Genomic DNA, 19,814 nt, shown 5'->3' on the forward strand with positions numbered 1-19,814 from the left:
TTTATACTATTCAAAATTCTCTTTGCTATACCATTTTCTTAAGTCTTACACTAAAAGTTACATTTGAAAGTAATCTTATTTCATCCCTGGCCCCAACGTTTTATCCTCCTGCTTGTCCTTTGGGACTACTGCCGCTGTTCTGTTCACCCACTGCATTTTTAATATTGAACTTCCTTTTAATCCTATTCTTCATCAAAATTATACAGCCAGCCGCTTTCCCTGGTTTGACCTGTTACTTCCTTGGCACTATTACACTGCCTAAACTACCCCACTCCCTCTTCCCTGCCTAGTGATAGTCTTGCATGTTATAGAAGTGTCCTTTTGTTAGGAATAAAGTAATTTGCTTCCTGCTTTGAACATTGTATATTGCCTTTGGATACTTTGCTCAAGTATTATAAGCCTGAAAACATGTCTAGTTGTTTTTTGATCCTTGGTGATCAGCTACACTGTTCTAAGTAGCTTCAACATGTTGCTTGGATTTTGCAGTCCGTGGTAAATTAATGTTGCCAGTCATTTATTGGACTTGGAAGTGCCTGCAGAGGTGATTAGAAATTTGTTTAATTGCCGCAAAATTTGCGTGGATCAAGAATAGGTGTGAATTTGACAAGCAACTCCTAAACCAATCAGATTGAAAACTCCTTACTGAGTTTGAATCATTAATTTGGGTTTAAATCTCCAATTATTACTTTTTAAAATCTCTATTAATTAAATTTTAAAGAAATGAGACTGCATGTTTGTATGCTAATTTTGAATGACAGAACGGTTGTATGCCAGCAATTAAGATTTTTCACTACTTACACTGGAGTCGAAAGGTTCTAACTTTTTCTGACAGATTTAGTAGATATCTAGCGTGTAACTACTTCAACTTCACTCCCTTTTGTGTTCAGTGACAAGTTCCTCAGCAAGGTATTGTTACAGCAAAGCTTGTGGAGGAGCAGGGCAACTTCGACACCAACTTCTTGATTTTCGCATATGTGATCACCAGGAGTTTACTGCACAATTCGGGCTGATAATTTGAGAGAATTAATGTATACAGTTGCGACCCTAGTGTTTGTTACAGTAAAGATGAAAATTTCAACTTTGACATTATCCTGCATGCATACTGCAAGAACATGAAGCACAGTTTGCAACGAACCACTGACACAGGTTGAAAATTGTTTTTCTTTTAAATGTGATTTGTATCTGATGGTTTATTCAAAGGTTTTCTACACAATTTTAAGAGCATTCTTCAACAAATATGAAATAAACTCATGAGCAATCATATCAGTGTAGTGGCCAGGTAAATTAATTAATGTCAGGGATTTACTGAAATTGTTAGCAATATAGAAGTTCTGAACCATAGTTTGTACTTGAATAGTAATATGACATTTTTCCTATTTTTGATTCTTTGTTTTGCTGCTTTCAGAAATGGAGAAGAGAACTTGAGAAAAATAGAGAGAAGATTCTTGGTGGAAGTGAAAGTTCTTCCAAAAAGAAAGAGGTGAAACTTGTTTAAATCTGTACTTTGCTTTGTTCTTGCATCCAAACCTGAGGGAATGGAATTTTATCTTCTGAAAGGTCCTATTTAAAGATAATTTGTGTAATCTCAATTAGTTTCTCATGTCCACATCACAAAATTTGTTGTCAAAAAATAAATATCTTGGTATTGGGGCAGCAGGGTAGCATGGTGGTTAGCATAAATGCTTCACAGCTCCAGGGTCCCAGGTTCGATTCCCGGCTGGGTCACTGTCTGTGTGGAGTCTGCACGTCCTCCCCCTGTGTGCGTGGGTTTCCTCCGGGTGCTCCGGTTTCCTCCCACAGTCCAAAGATGTGCGGGTTAGGTGGATTGGCCATGCTAAATTGCCCGTAGTGTCCTAAAAAGTAAGGTTAGGGGGGGGGGGGTTGTTGGGGTTGTTGGGTTACGGGTATAGGGTGGATACGTGGGTTTGAGTAGGGTGACCATGGCTCGGCACAACATTGAGGGCCGAAGGGCCTGTTCTGTGCTGTTCTACTGATAATATAATAAAAGATGGCGGGGCTTCTTCTGAAGCTAAGGTGTAGTGTTAATGTGATTTAAAACTTTATTATGACATTTGTCATTTTCTACCTAGCTAGAAAATGTTAAGCTGCTGCTTAGTGCAGAGCAGTTAACTGTTCAGTGACATAAAGCTGCTAAACACAAGTTTTCTTTACTGATTTCCCACATCATCAATTTTCTCTCTCCCTCGTCCCTCTCCCTCTCTCCCTCGTCCCTCTCTCCCTCGTCCCTCTCTCCCTCGTCCTCTCTCTCCCTCGTCCTCTCTCTCTCCCTCGTCCTCTCTCTCTCCCTCGTCCTCTCTCTCTCCCTCGTCCCTCTCTCCCTCGTCCCTCTCTCCCTCGTCCCTCTCTCCCTCGTCCCTCTCTCCCTCGTCCCTCTCTCCCTCGTCCCTCTCTCCCTCGTCCTCTCCCTCTCTCCCCTCGTCCCCCTCCCTCTCTCCCTCGTCCCCCTCCCTCTCTCCCTCGTCCCCCTCCCTCTCTCCCTCTCCCCTTCCCTCTCCCGCGGCCCCTCCCTCTCTCCCTCGTCCCCCTCCCTCTCTCCCTCGTCCCCCTCCCTCTCTCCCTCGTCCCCTCCCTCTCTCCCTCGTCCCCCTCCCTCTCTCCCTCGTCCCCCTCCCTCTCTCCCTCGTCCCCCTCCCTCTCTCCCTCGTCCCCCTCCCTCTCTCCCTCTTCCCCTCCCTCTCTCCCTCGTCCCCTCCCTCTCCTCCCTCCCTCGTCCCCCTCCCTCTCATCCCTCGGCCCCCTCCCTCTCTCCCCGTCCCCCTCCCTCTCTCCCTCGTCCCCCTCGTCCCTCTCTCCCTCGTCCCCCTCGTCCCCCTCCCCTCCCTCTCCCTCGTCCCCCTCCCTCTCTCCCTCGTCCCCTCCCTCTCTCCCTCGTCCCCCTCCCTCTCTCCCTCGTCCCCCTCCCTCTCTCCCTCGTCCCCCTCCCTCTCTCCCTCGTCCCCCTCCCTCTCTCCCTCGTCCCCCTCCCTCTCTCCCTCGTCCCCCTCCCCCCTCTCCCTCGTCCCCCTCCCCCTCTCCCTCGTCCCCCTCCCCCTCTCCCTCGTCCCCCTCTCCCTCGTCCCCCTCCCCCTCTCCCTCGTCCCCCTCCCCCTCTCCCTCGTCCCCTCCCTCTCTCCCTCGTTCCCCCTCCCACTCTCCCTCGTCCCCCTCCCTCGTCTCCCTCGTCCCCCTCCCTCGTCTCCCTCGACCCCCTCCCTCGACCCCCTCCCTCGTCTCCCTCGTCCCCCTCCCCTCGTCCCCCTCCCTCTCTCCCTCGTCCCCCTCCCCCTCTCCCTCGTCCCCCTCCCTCTCTCCCTCGTCCCCCTCCCCCTCATCCACCCCACCCCAAACACACACACACACTTGTCCAATGTATTTTGTTTTGTGGGTCTATCGGGTGCATAATATACACAGTATCCCATTGGCATTTTTATATCTGTTAACTGAGAAAACTGCTTGTGTAAAATTTCTGATTGTCGAGTGTGTACACTCTTCAGCCTCCAGGGAGGTCAGGGACAGGGTTAACAGATTAACTGGAGACCCAGGTAGTGCTTGACTTTAGCAGTCTTCCTGCTATTTGTCCAACTTGTTCATGAGCCATTTTTAAAATGTATCCATTCTTTGTGGGCTGGTCACCAGGCCAGCATTTCTTGCCCCTCCCTAATTGTCCTTGAGGAGATTGTGGTGAGCTGCCTTTTTGAATTGCTACAGTCCATGTGGTGTAGTTGTTGTTACATCGGCATTGCTGTTAGAGAGCGGGTTCTAGGGTTTTGACCCAGCAGTGGTGCAAGAAGAGTGATACATTTCCAAGTCAGGATGGTGTGTGGCTTCGAGTGGAATTTACAGATGATGGTGTTCACGTGTATCCCCTGCCCTGTCCTTCTAGGTGGTAGAGGTCACCGGTTGGGAAGGTGCTGTTGAAATGAGTTGCTGAATGCCAATTTGCCAAACTGAGGGTAAGCTTCTTTCATTTAAAGGAGCTTATGAAACAAATTGGGTTTCTACGACAATGTGGTCCCCATTACTACTGGTAGCTATTTATTCCAGATGTCAAATGTTCAAATTAAGATTGAACCAGAAGCACTGAAAGTGATGTTATTCTGCAAGTTGCAGGTGCAACAATTGTATCCGTGTGCTTCCGCAGTAACCCTGGACACATTGCTGGTGCTCAACCATCTCAAGATTGCCTCCAAACCACAGAAAGCGTTGTGAATTGTCAAGGTTTATCTGTGGAATGAAACAATCTTGCAGCAAAAGGAAATTAGAAGATGGTATTTGTTTAAAGCTGTCAGACAGTAGTTTAAAAACAAAAAGTTTGTTTTGTTTTGTGTGGCAAGTTAGGGTGTGACCTGCGGAAACCAATTGTTCTGCTTGCTTTTCCATCAATTCATTTAAATGGGTGAAAATGTGGGTGCACTTCAGTACTTGTGATCTTTTCCTTCACATTCAGTAATTTCTTTTGTTCTTCCTAGAAAAAACGAAAGGAAAAGAAGAAAAATAGGGTGAGCAAATTTTCAAAGAAGGTTTTTCTTCAAATTCATATTTATTTGCTTTAGTTCATTCCTGTTTGCTTTTAATTGCTAATTTAAATCAAATGAATGATAAATCTCACAAGCTGTACTTTTATTGTGTTTGGTCAAGCCGTCTTCATCTTCCTCCTCATCATCAAGCTCTGATTCTTCCAGCAGCTCTTCGGACATTGACAGTAAGGTGAGTTTTTCACAATTTTGAATCCACCACAAAATTAAATTGAAGGTCTCAGGAAGATTGAAAATTTAATGTGAGTACCTTTTCATTCGAAGCACTCATAGAAAATTGGATTTAATCTTTATTAAACTGTTAGTTTTTTTTTGCATGTTCCCATGTTGTTTAATTAACATAGTAAGAGTTACACTTATTACACAGAAAAATAGGGTTCATGATGTTGCTACCACAGTGTGACCCGTATACACTGGACAAATGACTGCAAGTCTACTTGTTTAAATCAAACCGTATTTATACAATGTTATAGTTAAACAATCACACCATCAACATAACATATTCTACAGAGTACTACAAGTTCATACGAGACCTTAACTTAACTTCAGAGTGACTAGCAAGTACCAGACATATTGACTGTTATCTGGCTGCTGTATTCATCCTCTATCTCCGGTCCTTGGTCTGGTCTGTTCCTGGTTCTAGCCTTCCTTCTGTTGGTAGCGTGATTGTCCTCATGTTTGCCGGTGAAGATCACTGTTGTTTGTTGCCGCTGTACAAAGAGAATCTGGGGTGGAGCAGTATCTTTTAACCACATTGATTTTGTGCGGGCCATTTTGGGCGGGCCCTGGGGTGCTATTTGTGTGAGAAACCCACTTGGTGTACATCAATCTGTGTCACCTGGGGACACCCGAATGACAGTATCTACCCTTGTATGCACCCCAGTCCTAAGCAGCCTCCACATCCCACCCCAGGGCCTCCTAGCTGGCCCCAGACCTCGCCTACCAGCTGGGCAAATAGCCTGCTCCTATGCTATCCTCTCTGCTAGGTGCAGTGTCAGTAGTGAACACTGCTCATGATACAGTTGAGCTGCTGGTCCTTCATTTGATGAATAGGGCTGGATAGGACACTAATAGTTGCTGGGTAGCCAGAAAAAGCAGTCGGAGGTCCTACAAGCTGGAAGCAACCCCAACTGGCAGTTTTCAGGCCAGCAGATAAGCGTTTCCACTGCGCTGACTAAATTCCAACCCGAGTATGTGTATCTTGGGAGACCCAATATCAGCTGATGTCTGTATTTGAAAGGTGTCATTTCATTTTCAGAAGTATATAATTGTTTTCCTATAAAATTGAGTATTTTAAATAAAAATAACCTCCTCTTAGACTTCCTATGCTCTTTTAATCCTCCCAAGAACTGCAGTTGCATTTATGCACTTCATTTATGAATGCTTCACGGATAATAAAATCTTAACCTTTGGAGGATTGAACATGAAATTAATTTGCTCGAAATTTTAATAAAAAATTGAAGCTTTATTCCCAATCTAGTGTTTTCAGAAATAATTACCGTTATTTTATTTTTATTACATTCCAGTGTCACGGCTTTCTCATTTAAATTTAGATGTTTTCTCTCCGGCAAATTAATTTCTGGAATTAACTCACCATGGGAAATAAGTTGTAGTGTAAACGGTTTAATCTAGTCAAAGCATGAGCTGTCAATATACTCAATAGTGCATTTGCAAAATTCTTCTGTCTGCAGCAAAGAGTGAGAGTTCAGACGGCTGTGTTGCCTGCCAGGTGCCATGGTTTGGGACATCTGCTCCAGGCTGGAGAGGAACCTACAGTGGGAGGGGGAGGATCCTGTTGTTGTGGTCCATGTAGGTACCAATGACATAGGTAGAATGAGGAAAGAGGTTCTGCTTCGAGAAATAGATGAGCTTGGAATTAAATTCAACAAGATTATAATTTCTGGATTATTACCTGAGCAATGTACAAATTGGGATGGGGTACATAAAATACCGTTGCGCAGACCTACATATGAATCTTGCTGGACCAGTGTTCTTGCAAACCTCATTACTAGGGAAGTAACAAGGCCTTTAAGCTAAATACGAGAGGGGAATGGTTCTGGAGAGGGGATATAGAGGCTTACAAAGCAAAAGCATATGGCGGCATTGCAAGGCATTTGGATAATAGCCAAAGTGTGACAGGAGGCCCTGTGGACGGTGAACACGTCCTCATCATGTGCGATGTTGAGCCTCATCCAGTTTAAGGTGGTGCATAGGGCCCACTTGACAGTGGCGTGGATGAACAGGTTCTTTGTGGGAGTGGAGGATAGGTGTAGGTGGTGCACGGGGGTGGCACGTGAATCACGTTTACATGCCCTGCGCGTATCCAAGACTGAGGGGGTCTAGCAGAGATTCTAGGACGTGATGTCCAAAGTGTTGGGTGTGGGAATGGCTCAGAGTCCAGAGATGACGATTTTTTGGTGTGTCGGAGGACCCAGGGAGTGAGAGAAGCCGATGTTGTTAGCTTTTGCCTTCTTGATAGCTCAAGACAGATTTTGTTGGGATGGTAGTACTTTGAGCCGCCAAAAGCAGGGATGTGGGTGAGCGAACTGGCAGAATCCTTGAGATTGGAAAAGGTTAAGCTCGCTCTGCGGGGGTTGGTGCAGGGGCTCGCCAGGAGATGATTTCTCCAAGGAGAATTGAGGGGTCAGCAAAGTGGAGGTGGGGGTTGTGGGCGGGGGTTAAAGAAGTTAAAATAGGGAGGGCGGGACATGGCGGATGGTGGTGTCAGCTGGGTTGGAGGATTGCGGTTGTTTATTGGGTTGATGTGGTGTTCTTGTACTCCGTGTATATTTGTTAAATGCCTTGAATAAAAATATATTTTAAAGTCTAAAGAGGGATCTAGACCAGTTAAGTAGGCAAAAACATTGCAGATGGAATATAATGTAGGAAAATGTTAGTAGGAAGAATAAAGGAGCTGAATATTATTTAAATGGAGAAAGCTGCAGCATCGAAGGATTTCAGATCCCTGGTGCATAAATCACACGCTAGCATGCAAGTTCAGCAAGTAATAGGGAAGGCTAAAGGCACGTTGGCCTTTATTTCAATGGGAATAAAATAGGGACACCTTGCTTAAACTAGACACGGCACTAGTTAGAACACACCTGGAATATTGAACCATTTTGGTCCCCTTATCTAAGGAAAGATGTACTGGCATTGGAGGTAATCCAGAAAAGGTTCACAAAGTTGCTTCTGGGTACGGAGGGATTTTCTTATGAGGAGAGGTTGAGTAGGTTGGACCTGCATTTGTTGGAGTTTAGAGGAACGAAAGGCTACCTTATGAAATGAAAATGAAATGAAAATCGCTTATTGTCACAAGTAGGCTTCAAATGAAGTTACTGTGAAAAGCCCCTAGTCGCCTCATTCCGGCGTCTATTCGGGGAGGCTGGTACGGGTACCTTATTGCGACATATAGGATTCTCCGAGGGCTTGATGGAGTAAATGCTGAGAAGTTGTTTCCCCTTGAGGGAGAGTGTAGGACCAAAGGGCATAGTCTCAGATGTGGTGATACCAGCGTTGGACTGGGGTGAACACAGTAAGAAGTCTTACAACACCAGGTTAAAGTCCAACATGTTTGTTTCAAACACTAGCTTTCGGAGCAATGCTCCTTCTCGGGTGAATAATCTCTGTGTAAGGGGTCTCCCATTTATGACTGAAGAGAAGGAATTTTGTCTTGGAGGTTAATGAATCTGTGGAATATTTTACTGCACAGAATTATAGAGGTTGGGTTGTTAATGTTCAAGGCTGAGAAAGACAGATTTTTAAATCCGTGAGGCAATCCAGGATTATGAAGATACAGCGGGAATATGGAGTCCAGGATTATCAGATCAGTCATGATCCCATTGAATGGCACACAACACTTGATGGGCTGAATGGCCTTCTGCTCCTACATCTTGTTGTGGGATGAAGCATTATGGCTTTGCACCAATAATACTGTTGTATTGAAGGCAGCCTGAATTCCGATATGGACTTGAGACTGTACTGAATCTGTGAACCTCATTGGGAGAGTTAATCTTGCTGTTGCTTTGCTTCAGAGTACGTTTGGGCCTTGATTTTGCATTGCAAAACACTGCTAAACTTGTAAAAGTTGTTACTGCTCATTGTATTTTGACATTGTCATTAGTGAACTGTTCTTCACTTTTGATGAGCATATGTTCTTGAGGGAAGAAAATAATTAATTTTCTGATGCTTATTTTTCCACTCCTTTTCAAAATCATATTGTTTCCTACTGAAATGCACTGTTACATAATTAATTGATGAAGGTAAAGTGACATGATGGAATGCAATTTAGCAATTCTGCTGCAAGTTCACCATTGTGTCTGACTGTTGAGAGGCGTTATGCTCCTTTTATGGTGCCATTGCTGGACTGTTCTGGGAAAAGATTGAGCTAATTACATAGATTTGTTTTTAAATAAAACCGATTGTGATTTTAAAAAATTCTACTCTAATTTGTAAATGGTCTTTTTGGAATAAAATCCCAGGAAATATTGTTAAAAGTTTTATTTGAAATGGTGCTGTGTTTTTCTTATTCAGATTCAATTGTTCTATTCTTTGGGTGTCAACATAAAGGTTTTTGTTAAAAATAGCTATGCTTTGAAAAATGATTCATGATAAATCAATCTGGTTTAAAGTACAGAAATTGTTATGTCTGTTACAGGATGAAAAGAAACACGTCAAGAAGAAGCGCAAGCGAAAGCATAGTACTGTGAGAAAATCCTCAGATGATTCCCGAACTGATTGTGACATTGATAATAAGGTAGAACTATTTACCATATCTTTATTTTAATATGGATGGGAATTTATGAAGGTTGATTTAAAATTATTGGTATATTTGTCTTAAGGAAACCACAAAGACTAAAAAGAGAAAGATCAAGGAAGAAACTGAAAAAGAGCGAGTGAGTAGTAGTTTAATTGTAACATTGATCTGAAATGTTTCTTGAATATACAAGACAAAGTAAAATCTATACCCCGACAGGAAATTCTATTGGAGTAGTCACATTTCCATTTGTATGACTTGCAAACTTTGGCTTGACTGTTCTTTCATATGGAGAGGAAAAGAAATCACCCAACTGCCTTTCTTTCCTTCATTTCAAAATTCCAACTTGCATTGTAATAGTCGGGCTCTGATTCAGACAGCGATCTTCATTCCAAGAACAGATGCTAAAAATAATGTTCCAGGGCAGCACGGTGGCCTAGTGGTTAGCACAACCGCCTCACGGCGCTGAGGTCCCAGGTTCGATCCCGGCTCTGGGTCACTGTCCGTGTGGAGTTTTCACATTCTCCCCGTGTCTGCGTGGGTTTCGCCCCCACAGCCCAAAAATGTGCAGAGTAGGTGGATTGGACACGTTAAATTGCCCCTTAATTGGAAAAAATAATTGGGTAATCTAAATTTAAAAAAAAAAAAAATAATGTTCCATTGCTCAACATTGCCTCCCAGTGTTCCAGGTACCCCTTTCATATGAGCAGTAGCAATGATGTTGGAAGGCAACACTGGATAACCATAAGTTATCAACTGCAAACTAAATAAATGGCAGGCCTGATCGATAACTTGTCTTAGAATGATTTTGGCACAAGTGATTTCAACGGTTGTTTAATGTTCGTTGTCAATAAACAGCTTAGGTTCAATTCACTTTTATATTCACTGTTCAATAAGGATAAAAAGAAGAAGCGTGATCCTACACAGGGAAAGTCTTCAGAGGAAGAATCGGACTCGGCTGAAGAGAATAAGGTCAGTAAATAGCATTTTATTTACTTAGCGAACTATTGTTTTGTCCCCAAAATTAACAGGTTCATTTTTCATGTTTTTTGTTGACTAAGAGGAGAAATTCTGTGTTTCAGTTGAAAAAACATCTTATTGACTATTGAATCCAGCTCCAGTTTTTCTTTCGACTGGTGATTTGCAATTCTTTGTCAGACACAAAGACACTTTTCTTAGTGTTTCAAAATAATTTTTAAAAATTTAGTGTTTATCATATTAAAATATTCCGTATGATTGTGACACTTGCCAAATGCACCTCACCTTCCTGAAACTGGGTGGTGTGAAAAACTGGTATGTTGTTGCGGTTTCTTTTTAGGAGCCAGGTCACCAATTGGGTAATAATCAGTTGGAGGTTTTTGACTTAGTAAAAGTAGGAAAAAAATCAAACACTGCTATATGCTGCACTGTGGATGTAATGACGAGGCAAGCCATGAGATTCCTCAACTGGCTCTGTGAATATCTAGCAAAGTTCATAAATGGCTTTTTCTTGTCCCGATCGAGACTCTTTGGGCCGTCTTCACTATTTTGTTATTGTGGCAGTTCCAATTTTTTAATACAGCTTGGTGCTTTTTCTCCATATACAGACACTTTTCCAAGTAAATATCTTGACAAATATTTTTGTGTTGTGCATATTTCCTTTGCCTATTTTGGATTATTTTTATTTCACTTTCCTTGTATTATTAATATATGCTTTGGTTATAAACGTGCACCTTTTCCGTTCCATTTTACACTGAGCCGACAGGAAATCTGCAATTTGGCTTTTTGTAAATTTGACCAATTATCCACAATACCTGATTTGTGCCCCTATGTGGCAGTGCAGCAGACTATTCCAGCCCCAGCTAAGTTGTACTGTGTTGAAACCAAGGAAAGCCTCCATGCCAGCAACTGACTGAAATCATGGAGTTACGTGTGTTCCAAGGCAAGCTATTGCACTAAATTAAAGGAACATTACAAGGTAAAGACTTTCAGGTGATATTATTACTAATCTCCAGGAAAAATAGAGAATGTTTCTTTAGCTTTCTAAGCTCACTGCTGTTCAACAAATTCAGTGGAATAGCTGGCAACTGCAGTTAACGCAAGGAGTATGACCAGAAAATGCTGGGAAAATTCAACAATTCTGGCAGCATTTGTGGCGAGAAAGAGAGTTGACGTTTAGAGTCATTCTTCACAGCTAAAGAGAGGGAGAAATGTGTATTTTGCATTTATATTAAGATAAGGATTGTGTTCAGTTTTAAAATATTGCATATGCAGCAGGGGTGGGGGTAGAGGGGAAATATACATTTTGCCATAAATACTTTTAAGATAAAGATATTTCAGCATCTTATGCTACCAAACTTCAAAGAAGAGAAGTTTCTCTTTTTTTATCTCTCAGATGGTGGTCAGAAAGTATTTGTAGATGTTACATGTATAAAAGTGTATTTGTTATGTGGACAATCTCGGCACTAGCAGAATTGGCATCTGTAGGGGTTGAGCTCTGTCTATGGACAATAACAGTTTTAATAAGTATGGGAAGCTATCTATTCACAAGTGCATTGTTATTAACATAATTATGGTACAGATGTACAGAATATTATTCTTTGCAATTTAATTAAATTCTTGAATCTTTTGTTTGTACCGGGATATTATAACTGGTTATGGTACTGGACCAATGTATATCTCCTATCACCAAGGAAAATTTTACATTTGAATTTGATCAGTCTGCTTATTTGAAAATTGTTCATGTTTCCAGAATGTCATAGTAAAGTAAAGCTAAACTGGTTCACCAATCACCTTTAAGGAAAAATACTTGCCGTATTGCATGATGTCAATTCCACAGAATATGATTAACTTTCATGCCTTCTGCAGTCGCTTGCCACCCTACCACCAACCATCTTCTAATTTTATCTAAGTGTGGATAATAAATGCAACTTTGCCATTCCCTCCCCACCCACTTTCCAAGATGGGGAGAAATTTTTTTTTTCTGTAACTGCTCCCCCTGCTGTCCAGGTCCTGCAAGAGTAATTTGAACCATCTCCCTGGTGTCATGCCTCCCAGACCTCCTGTTGCCCTTGCCTTCCAATTATCCATTGTAAAAACACAGTTACAAAAAAGACATTTGCAGAGCTGAAATTTATGGTCTGATGTAGCATTGAAACATCAACGCTCATAATTGAGACCTCCCCAGATCTGCGCTCTTTCTTTACTCAAATGATAAACATGAAGATGTGAGAGGGAGAGAACAAACTCTTGCTCTTTTATAACCACAATGTGTGTTTTAACCTGTATGGTAGACAAATAATTACACAAATATTTTAGTTCAATCAGAGTTTATTTATTAGACACAAGGTTATTTACTTAAGTAATCACACGTTCCTGCACAGTAGGACTATAACTAACACACTTAAACAACCTTAATTTAACTTCCTGGTGACCGGCAGATATAGAGTAGATATGGCCTTATCTCGTTCCTAACTTCTGGCGGCTAGAGTTCTTGTAGATCGTCTGTGTTCGATTGTCATCCTTCGAATGGATGGCGCGGGTCCTTGAACTTGGCTGATGTTGGTAGCTGTGCTGCAGTCAGAGATCAGTCGAAAGAGAAGGAATGCTGGCCTGCGCTGCTTTTTAACGGCTTGAGTTTTCCCTGCCCCTTTTGTGGGTCGCTGTCAATCAATTGATCAGGACTCCATCTCCTGATCAGTTACGTCCAATCAGGGACTGCCATATCAATTTTGAGGGCGGGCTCCGAGCAGAGGCTTGGTGCTGCTTAATCTGTGACATGATGTGATGGACAGGATTGTCCTATCGTTCCTTTCATTGCCTTTTCATGGCCCTTTTGCAGATGTGAGTTTCTGCATGCAGTCTGGGCTGCAGCTTGTATATTTGCAAAATGCAGCTTGTCTGTGTTCCAGCTTGATGAATTTGCCATCGCTCTTTGCGGGAGGCCACATTAGATGGCCTCAAAACCTAGATTGATGCACTGGAATTGGAGGTTAGGCACAGAAGCAGATGGGTAGACACTGAAATAGGATATGAAATCAAGCACACTTTGACCAAGAACATAACTAGGATGGAGGGGGGAAGAAACAAAAATGTGATCAGAAGTTATCTAACCAAAGACACACACAGCTGTTTTCTCGTTACAGGTTAATAAACTCACATGTTGCAACACATGAAATACTGATCAACAAATACCGATAAAAGTATACAGAGCACAGCATAACATCAACCTGCACTAGATTAGACGATGCAAAAAGGGCTAGCATTAATTACCGTGCATATTTTCCCCCATATCCATCTCGTCCAACAAAAAAGAAATGTCATCGATCTCCATAATTCCATTCATTAAGCATGCCACATCAGTTGCTTCCCAACAAACATACATTTTTTTAAAAACAGTAAACAAAAAAAACAGTAAACAAAAAAATGAAGAGACAAAAATACAAAATGTAATGGTAAGTCAAGGTGACCTTTCCGGCCTACAGTGGGCAGCTAGTTATTGATATTCTTGAACTTGAATGTAGCATCTGTTATACAAACTTGCCATATTTTGCTCTTTTTGATTAGCTCAACGTAAAACAGCAGTGAACTAGACAAGAGACTGACATTAAATGTTTCTGTCACACCTCTTGATCTTTGTTAATCCTAACACAGGCCAGTTCCTCCTAACACAGGCCAATGTTGCGGCTGTTTTAGAAACCTCTTAATTTAAACTGTTCTGTTTATTTTCCCCAATGCACACAGCTGTCTCTATTTTCCACTATCCCACCCTGAGCATATTACTTAATTTTAGCCATCGCGAGGTTCCCTTTACTCACCAGTTTTGAACAAGGAAGGCCATTCAGCTTTGAAAACCTGCTGCAGCATTTGAATAGATCCTATCGGATCTAGTTAAACGTCATCTTCTCTCACTATCCCCATATGCCTTGATGCCATTGGTATCTTCTTTGAACATACTCAATGACTGATCCTCCACACCCTCTGTGGTAGAGAATTCTAAAGACTCACCACCCTCTGAAGAAATTGCCCTCTTCCTGGTCCAAATAGCTACCTCTTATTCTGAGACTCTATTCCCTAGTTCTAGACACCCCAAACAAGGTAGACATCCTTCCTGCAGCACCCTGTCAAGCCCTATCAGAAATTTGCACACTTCTTCAATGAGAACACCTCTCATCCTTCTAAACTGTAGATATACAAGCCTGGTCACCTCAATTGTTCCTCATGGGACAGTCCCACCATCGAAGAGGTTAGTTTGATGACCCATAGTTTCACTCCCTTTCTGGCCTGTATATCGTTCCTTGGGTAAGGATACCAAACTGCACACAATATTCCAGGTGTGATCTCACCAAGTTTCTATACAATTATACTCTGGAAGGGACGGCTACCCCCACACCCCACACATGAGTGTTCTGGCTGATCTGAAACCCCATAGACCATCACTTTTGAACATGGCTCCACCCTCACTCCCACAACTCTGGACATTGGGGTCGTCCAGATCCCGACAAGTCTCGGGCAAGCCCAGAACATGTGGGTGTGGATGGCCAGGCCGCATTGGCACCGTTCACATTTGTCCTCCACCTCCGAAAAGAACCCACTCATTTGGGTTCTGTTTAGGTGTGCTCTGAACGCCACCTTCAGCTGTGTTAGGCTCAGCCCTGCGTGCATTGAGATCAGGCAGGAGAGTGGTGATAACGCATCATGAGGTAAGTCTGACTCCTGTCTTTCAGCAGACATTGCGCTCACACCCATCCTCTGAATTAGGTCTGCATCGGGGGCGTTTGATTTGTGTCCGGTACAGTGGGTGGAGCAGCGGACAACAGGACATTGGGTGCAGACAGGTCTGCCGGGAACCGGGAAGATTAATGTGACAGAGGCTTCACGTTTATCAGGTGTAGCATGTTTTAATAATAAACATTTGACATGTCCATTCCTGCTGGCTATAGATCTTGATCTTTCATAGTCTACTGCTATATCTAGGTGTGTCCCAAGGATGCAAATCAGAGGTGGAGGCAGCCTGCTGCGTTCTGTGCCATGTGGCCTTTGGGGTTCTTGGCGGGCATCCTCTAGCCTCCAGGGTACCTGTCTGACTGCCCATTGACCTTGAGATGTACTAGTGTCAGGAGGGAGGATTCAGAAGAACTGGGGATTGCTGTCATCTACTTAGTGGCAGGCAGCTGGTTGGCCTCCAGCGCTTACTCCTCCCTGATCGTGCCTCTTGAGGTCCTGCAGGTTTCCATGGGGCAGCTGGTTTGAGCCCGAGAGCCTCTGCATTATCTGGCTCTGTCAATCCTGGTGGCTCACCATTGGTATCGACGCCCTCAGTGATGCTCCTCCGGCGAGGCCATGTTTTTTAGTGCCTCAGCAATGTACACCTGCAACTGGGACATGGCCCCCATCAAGTCCAAAGATGTGCAGGTTAAGTGGATTGGCCATCCTAAATTGCCCTTAGTGCCCATAAAGGTTAAGATGGGGTTACGGGAATCAGGTAGATACATGGGCTTGAGTAGGGTGCTCTTTGTAAGGGCCGGTGCAGACTCGATGGGCCGTGTGGCCTCCTTTTGCACGGTAAATTCTATGATCTATGAACTGAGATGATGTCGAAGCCCTCAGCCATGGTCGTCACAGACTGAGCCATTCCTTGGACACCACCACTCTAGATCCTGACGTCCAGGCTTTCCACGGCGGTTGCCACCCTAGCAATATCAGTCTTGTTGCCGCACATTGTTTGCATCATTTCCTTCTCCTGTAGCATTTGAGACTCCTCCAATCGGCTATGCACTCTGGAATATCACTGGCAACTCCCTCCTGAATCTCATTACAGTGCTCTATCATCCTCTCAGCTCTGGGATGTGAATAGGACTCGGCTGAGTCCTGGGATCCACCAGACATCCGTTTGCTGACTCCCTTGGATGTTCCTGCCACCACCTGATGCACATCAGCAACCGTGTAGTGTTCCTCTGATTAAACCCCAGAAGGCTGTCCACTAATATCGCCCACTGAAGTGTCTGTCTCTGCGCTAGTAGAAGGTGGGGATGATAGCTGTGTCGCATCGATGTTGGGGGGGCAGCGGAAACGACTCTGGATGGCTCAGCTCCAACAAACGAACTTCCATCAAGACAATGAACATGTGGTCAGTGATAGGGAAGGATCATTTTCTCTGATATGAACAACTTACTTAGACAGGTCATCTGGGTGAAGGGGATGAGGATCCTCACCTCCTGTGGCACAGATCACTGTTGATGACTGCTTTCCTCTGACAACCCTGTGATTTCCAGGGCCTGTTCCTCCATAGTAGGTGAGGTTTCAAATCTCTGGTACTCTGCCCCATCTTGGCTCTTTATCTGTGGGCTATCTTCACCTACGGGGATAAAGAGGGCATTGTGAGCCACACCCTTGATGTGTCGGGGCGAGGGGGCAAGAGTCTATAGCAGTTGACATGTGTGGGCACCGCACTTGGACATGCAGGGATTCTTCTGGTGAGTGCTTGTGGGTTCTGGGAAGTAGGCACTAAGATTGGATGTGGGCAAGGTGCGAGGTGGCAGCCAGTGATTTGGGGGGGGGCAGGGGGATGGAGAAAGAGAGAGAGAGCTTGAGGGGTGGCGGGTGGAACTGATGCCTGGAGACCGGTGGTAACTTGCCCTTGCAGCTTAATGGAGGTCATTGGTTGTCTTCCTGTATTGTACACGGGTGCTTCTGATCATGCTGCCCACACCGATGTCCGCTGCTACTGCCTCCCAGGGTATTGGTGATCCTGCTATTCCTCCTCCCCTCTGGGGAACAGGATGGCCCATCTTGCATCAACAGCGTCAAGAAACTTGGCCAGGTCAGCATCCCCAAAGTGCCCTGCCATGCTTGTGTGACTGGATGTGAGTTGTGAGGGAGCATTCAATTGCACTTCCCCCTTGTTGGCAGCGAGACACTGAGGCGTCAGTCTGGCGAATCAGATGGCAAGACGGCCAGTTATGGCTAGAAGCACAAGGGGACTCCTTTCCAGCACTAAATGCCTTTAAGTATGCGATCACGCCAACGCGGCCAAAGAGAAACACCCCGGCAATTGTTCCAAAAATGATACTTGGAAACGTTTCCATTAAATTGCGCTGCTGAATCTCCAGAGGTGAGTTGAGGGTGGCTGCCCTTGACATCAAGGCAGCATTTGACCAAATGTGATTTAAAGGATCCCTAGCAAAATCAATGCTGCCTTGATGTCATGGACAGTCACCCTCCACTCTCTTCTGGAGTTTGGATGTTTAGTCCATGTTTGGGCCAAGGCTGTAATGTGGCCTTGGTAAAACCCAAACTGACCATCAATCAGCAGGCTATTGCTGAGTGAGAGCCGCTTGATGGCATTGTTAATGACCCATTCCATCACTTTGTCCATGATCGAGAGTAGACTGATGGAAGTAGAGCATTTAAAGTGCTCCAAAGGTGTTTCTGAACCAGGCAAGATATTGACGTTTGGTGACACAGTATTATGGCTACATCAGAACAATTGACAGTTGTCGTATTACATTAGGGATGCTGTGCTGGGTATGGTCACAATATGCACGTACAATGGATGTCAACCCTATGTCTTCCATTCAATGCTCTATCAACTCTAGATGCAATCTGCTGAGTTGACTAGGGAGGATTTCACAATCTGATAATACTGGGAGTTTATGGATTCGGGGAGGAAGCTTCCAGATTTTGGGAGAGATGTCCTTGATGGTAACGGACTGGGGATATTCTGTGTTTGGCACCATTGGTGAGGAGATGGGGTCTGGCACCATTGAGAGGTGTGACACGGGATAACATAGGCTTAATCCTCCCTAGAGTTGTGGGCCAACAGTAAATTCTTCACCTTTCCCAGGCTGTTCTGTTCAAAACAACATAAAAGCAGTTTTTGGAGGAAAAAAAACACTTTTTAATGCAGCGGTTTATGGTCATTTACTTCTATGTCTCAACTATTATTGACTTAAATGTTTAGAATTTGATAACTCGGTGGTTTATCTTCTTGAGGACAAACACTCGCAGTGACATAATTAAGTACAAAAGTAAATAAGAACCAAAACAGGCTTGTATTTACATCCTTATGTCCAGAGTCTTTAATGGCCAATTCATATGTTCAGCCTCTAGGTAATTGTATGAGCCAAAAATAAACTGTTATACAAGGTCAAAAAATCAAACAATTTGCAATATCTATCTTGTACATTTCGGGTTAATATGAGGTACAAGTTAATTAACACACCACAATGTACAATAGACAATAAACAGCAAAAGTGACCAAGACAGATCCCATGGATTTCTCAGCAATCCACCCAGATGTCAGTAAACATTGTGAGTCAACTAATTTTGTTGAAACTGTCTCCCTCACAAATGTTTCACTTTTGATTATCAAGTTTCTGAATTCTCTCAAAGTCACTCCAACTTGGGCTTGCTCAACAACTACACACTACCTAGGGTTTCAATCTCTTCTCCTGAGGCTTGTCTAGATTTCTGAATCTGTCCTGCAGCCATGAATTGCATATTTTCCGTTTTTTAACAGTCAGATAGCTTCTCTGGGCTTGAACTGCCCCTGGATTTCAACACGCTCCTAGCTCTTTCCAGCACGGGTCCAGTGACTTTCCGCCACCTCCGCAGCTCCCTAGGACTTCTCGAGTCGCAAGTACAGAGAGCCATCTAACAGCAATACCGTTGGAGCTTGCTAACATCAGTACCTTTTCGGCATTGCCTTTTTCCCTGCTGCACAACATTTACTTCCCCAGCAAAAACACCAATAAATTGAAATCCTAAAACTTGCTTAAGCTTTACCTATCTCCATGATGAGACAGCATTTCAGGGCTCAATTAATGTTTTAAAATTAATTATAGCTCATGCAAAACACAACAACTCTTTAGGCTGCATTTCTTTGTAAGCAGTAAACACACCTCATCTCCAGTTTGCCAGCGAAGGTAGCCGACCGACTGTTTTACAATCCTGCCTCTAACTGTTAACCCCTAAAGACAAAATGGTGCCACCTTTTGAGTGTAATAGTCTTCAAGCTTCTTTAGTTGTATTCATCCCATTTTCTACAGTTAAACTATAATCTTCCCAGAATATTACCCCCCCCCCCCCCCCCCCCCCCCCTCCGGTGTGGCATGTCTCCTGGTTACCAGACCTGGTAGAAGAAAGTGAAAGACCTGGCCAAGGGATTGGAAGAGACCTGTGCTGCAGCAGATATTGGAAAGATGGCGGAGGGGGAAGGGCTAGTTGGAAAGCCCCAAATGGAGCAGCACCTCTGAAGGGCTCGATAAGCAGGGTCAAAAAGTGTCAGGAGGCACAGGGATCGCACATCCGGGAGATGGGAGACGGCGATGTCGGACTACAGCGGTAGTGGCATTGGATGCAGAGGTGGGGCTCTTGGGAGGTGTTGGAGCAAAGGTGGAAGAGCAAGAGAACAGGTCGAAAAGGCAGAACCTGTGCATCGTCGGCCTGCTTGAAACAGTAGAAGGCAAGAGTGCCACGGGGTACGTCTCGAGGATGTTGGCAGGGCTTGTGGGGGTGCTGGGAATGCATCCCGAGGTGGATAATAC

The 19,814-nt window shown here is 44.0% G+C and overlaps 1 protein-coding gene across 3 annotated transcripts in view; it reads left to right on the plus strand.

Moving 5' to 3' along the window:
* fam133b (family with sequence similarity 133 member B) overlaps positions 1–19,814 on the plus strand; it is a 43,843-nt gene that overhangs the window by 16,580 nt on the left and 7,449 nt on the right. For all 3 annotated transcript variants that reach the window (XM_038797369.1, XM_038797370.1, XM_038797371.1), the window contains exons 4-9: positions 1,406–1,480; positions 4,470–4,499; positions 4,639–4,707; positions 9,190–9,288; positions 9,374–9,427; positions 10,186–10,260. In XM_038797369.1, coding sequence (XP_038653297.1) covers positions 1,406–1,480; positions 4,470–4,499; positions 4,639–4,707; positions 9,190–9,288; positions 9,374–9,427; positions 10,186–10,260 — 402 coding nt within the window. The remainder of the gene's footprint in view (positions 1–1,405; positions 1,481–4,469; positions 4,500–4,638; positions 4,708–9,189; positions 9,289–9,373; positions 9,428–10,185; positions 10,261–19,814) is intronic.

The sequence above is a fragment of the Scyliorhinus canicula genome, chromosome 5 (assembly GCF_902713615.1).
Source record: "Scyliorhinus canicula chromosome 5, sScyCan1.1, whole genome shotgun sequence".
NCBI lineage: Eukaryota > Metazoa > Chordata > Chondrichthyes > Carcharhiniformes > Scyliorhinidae > Scyliorhinus > Scyliorhinus canicula.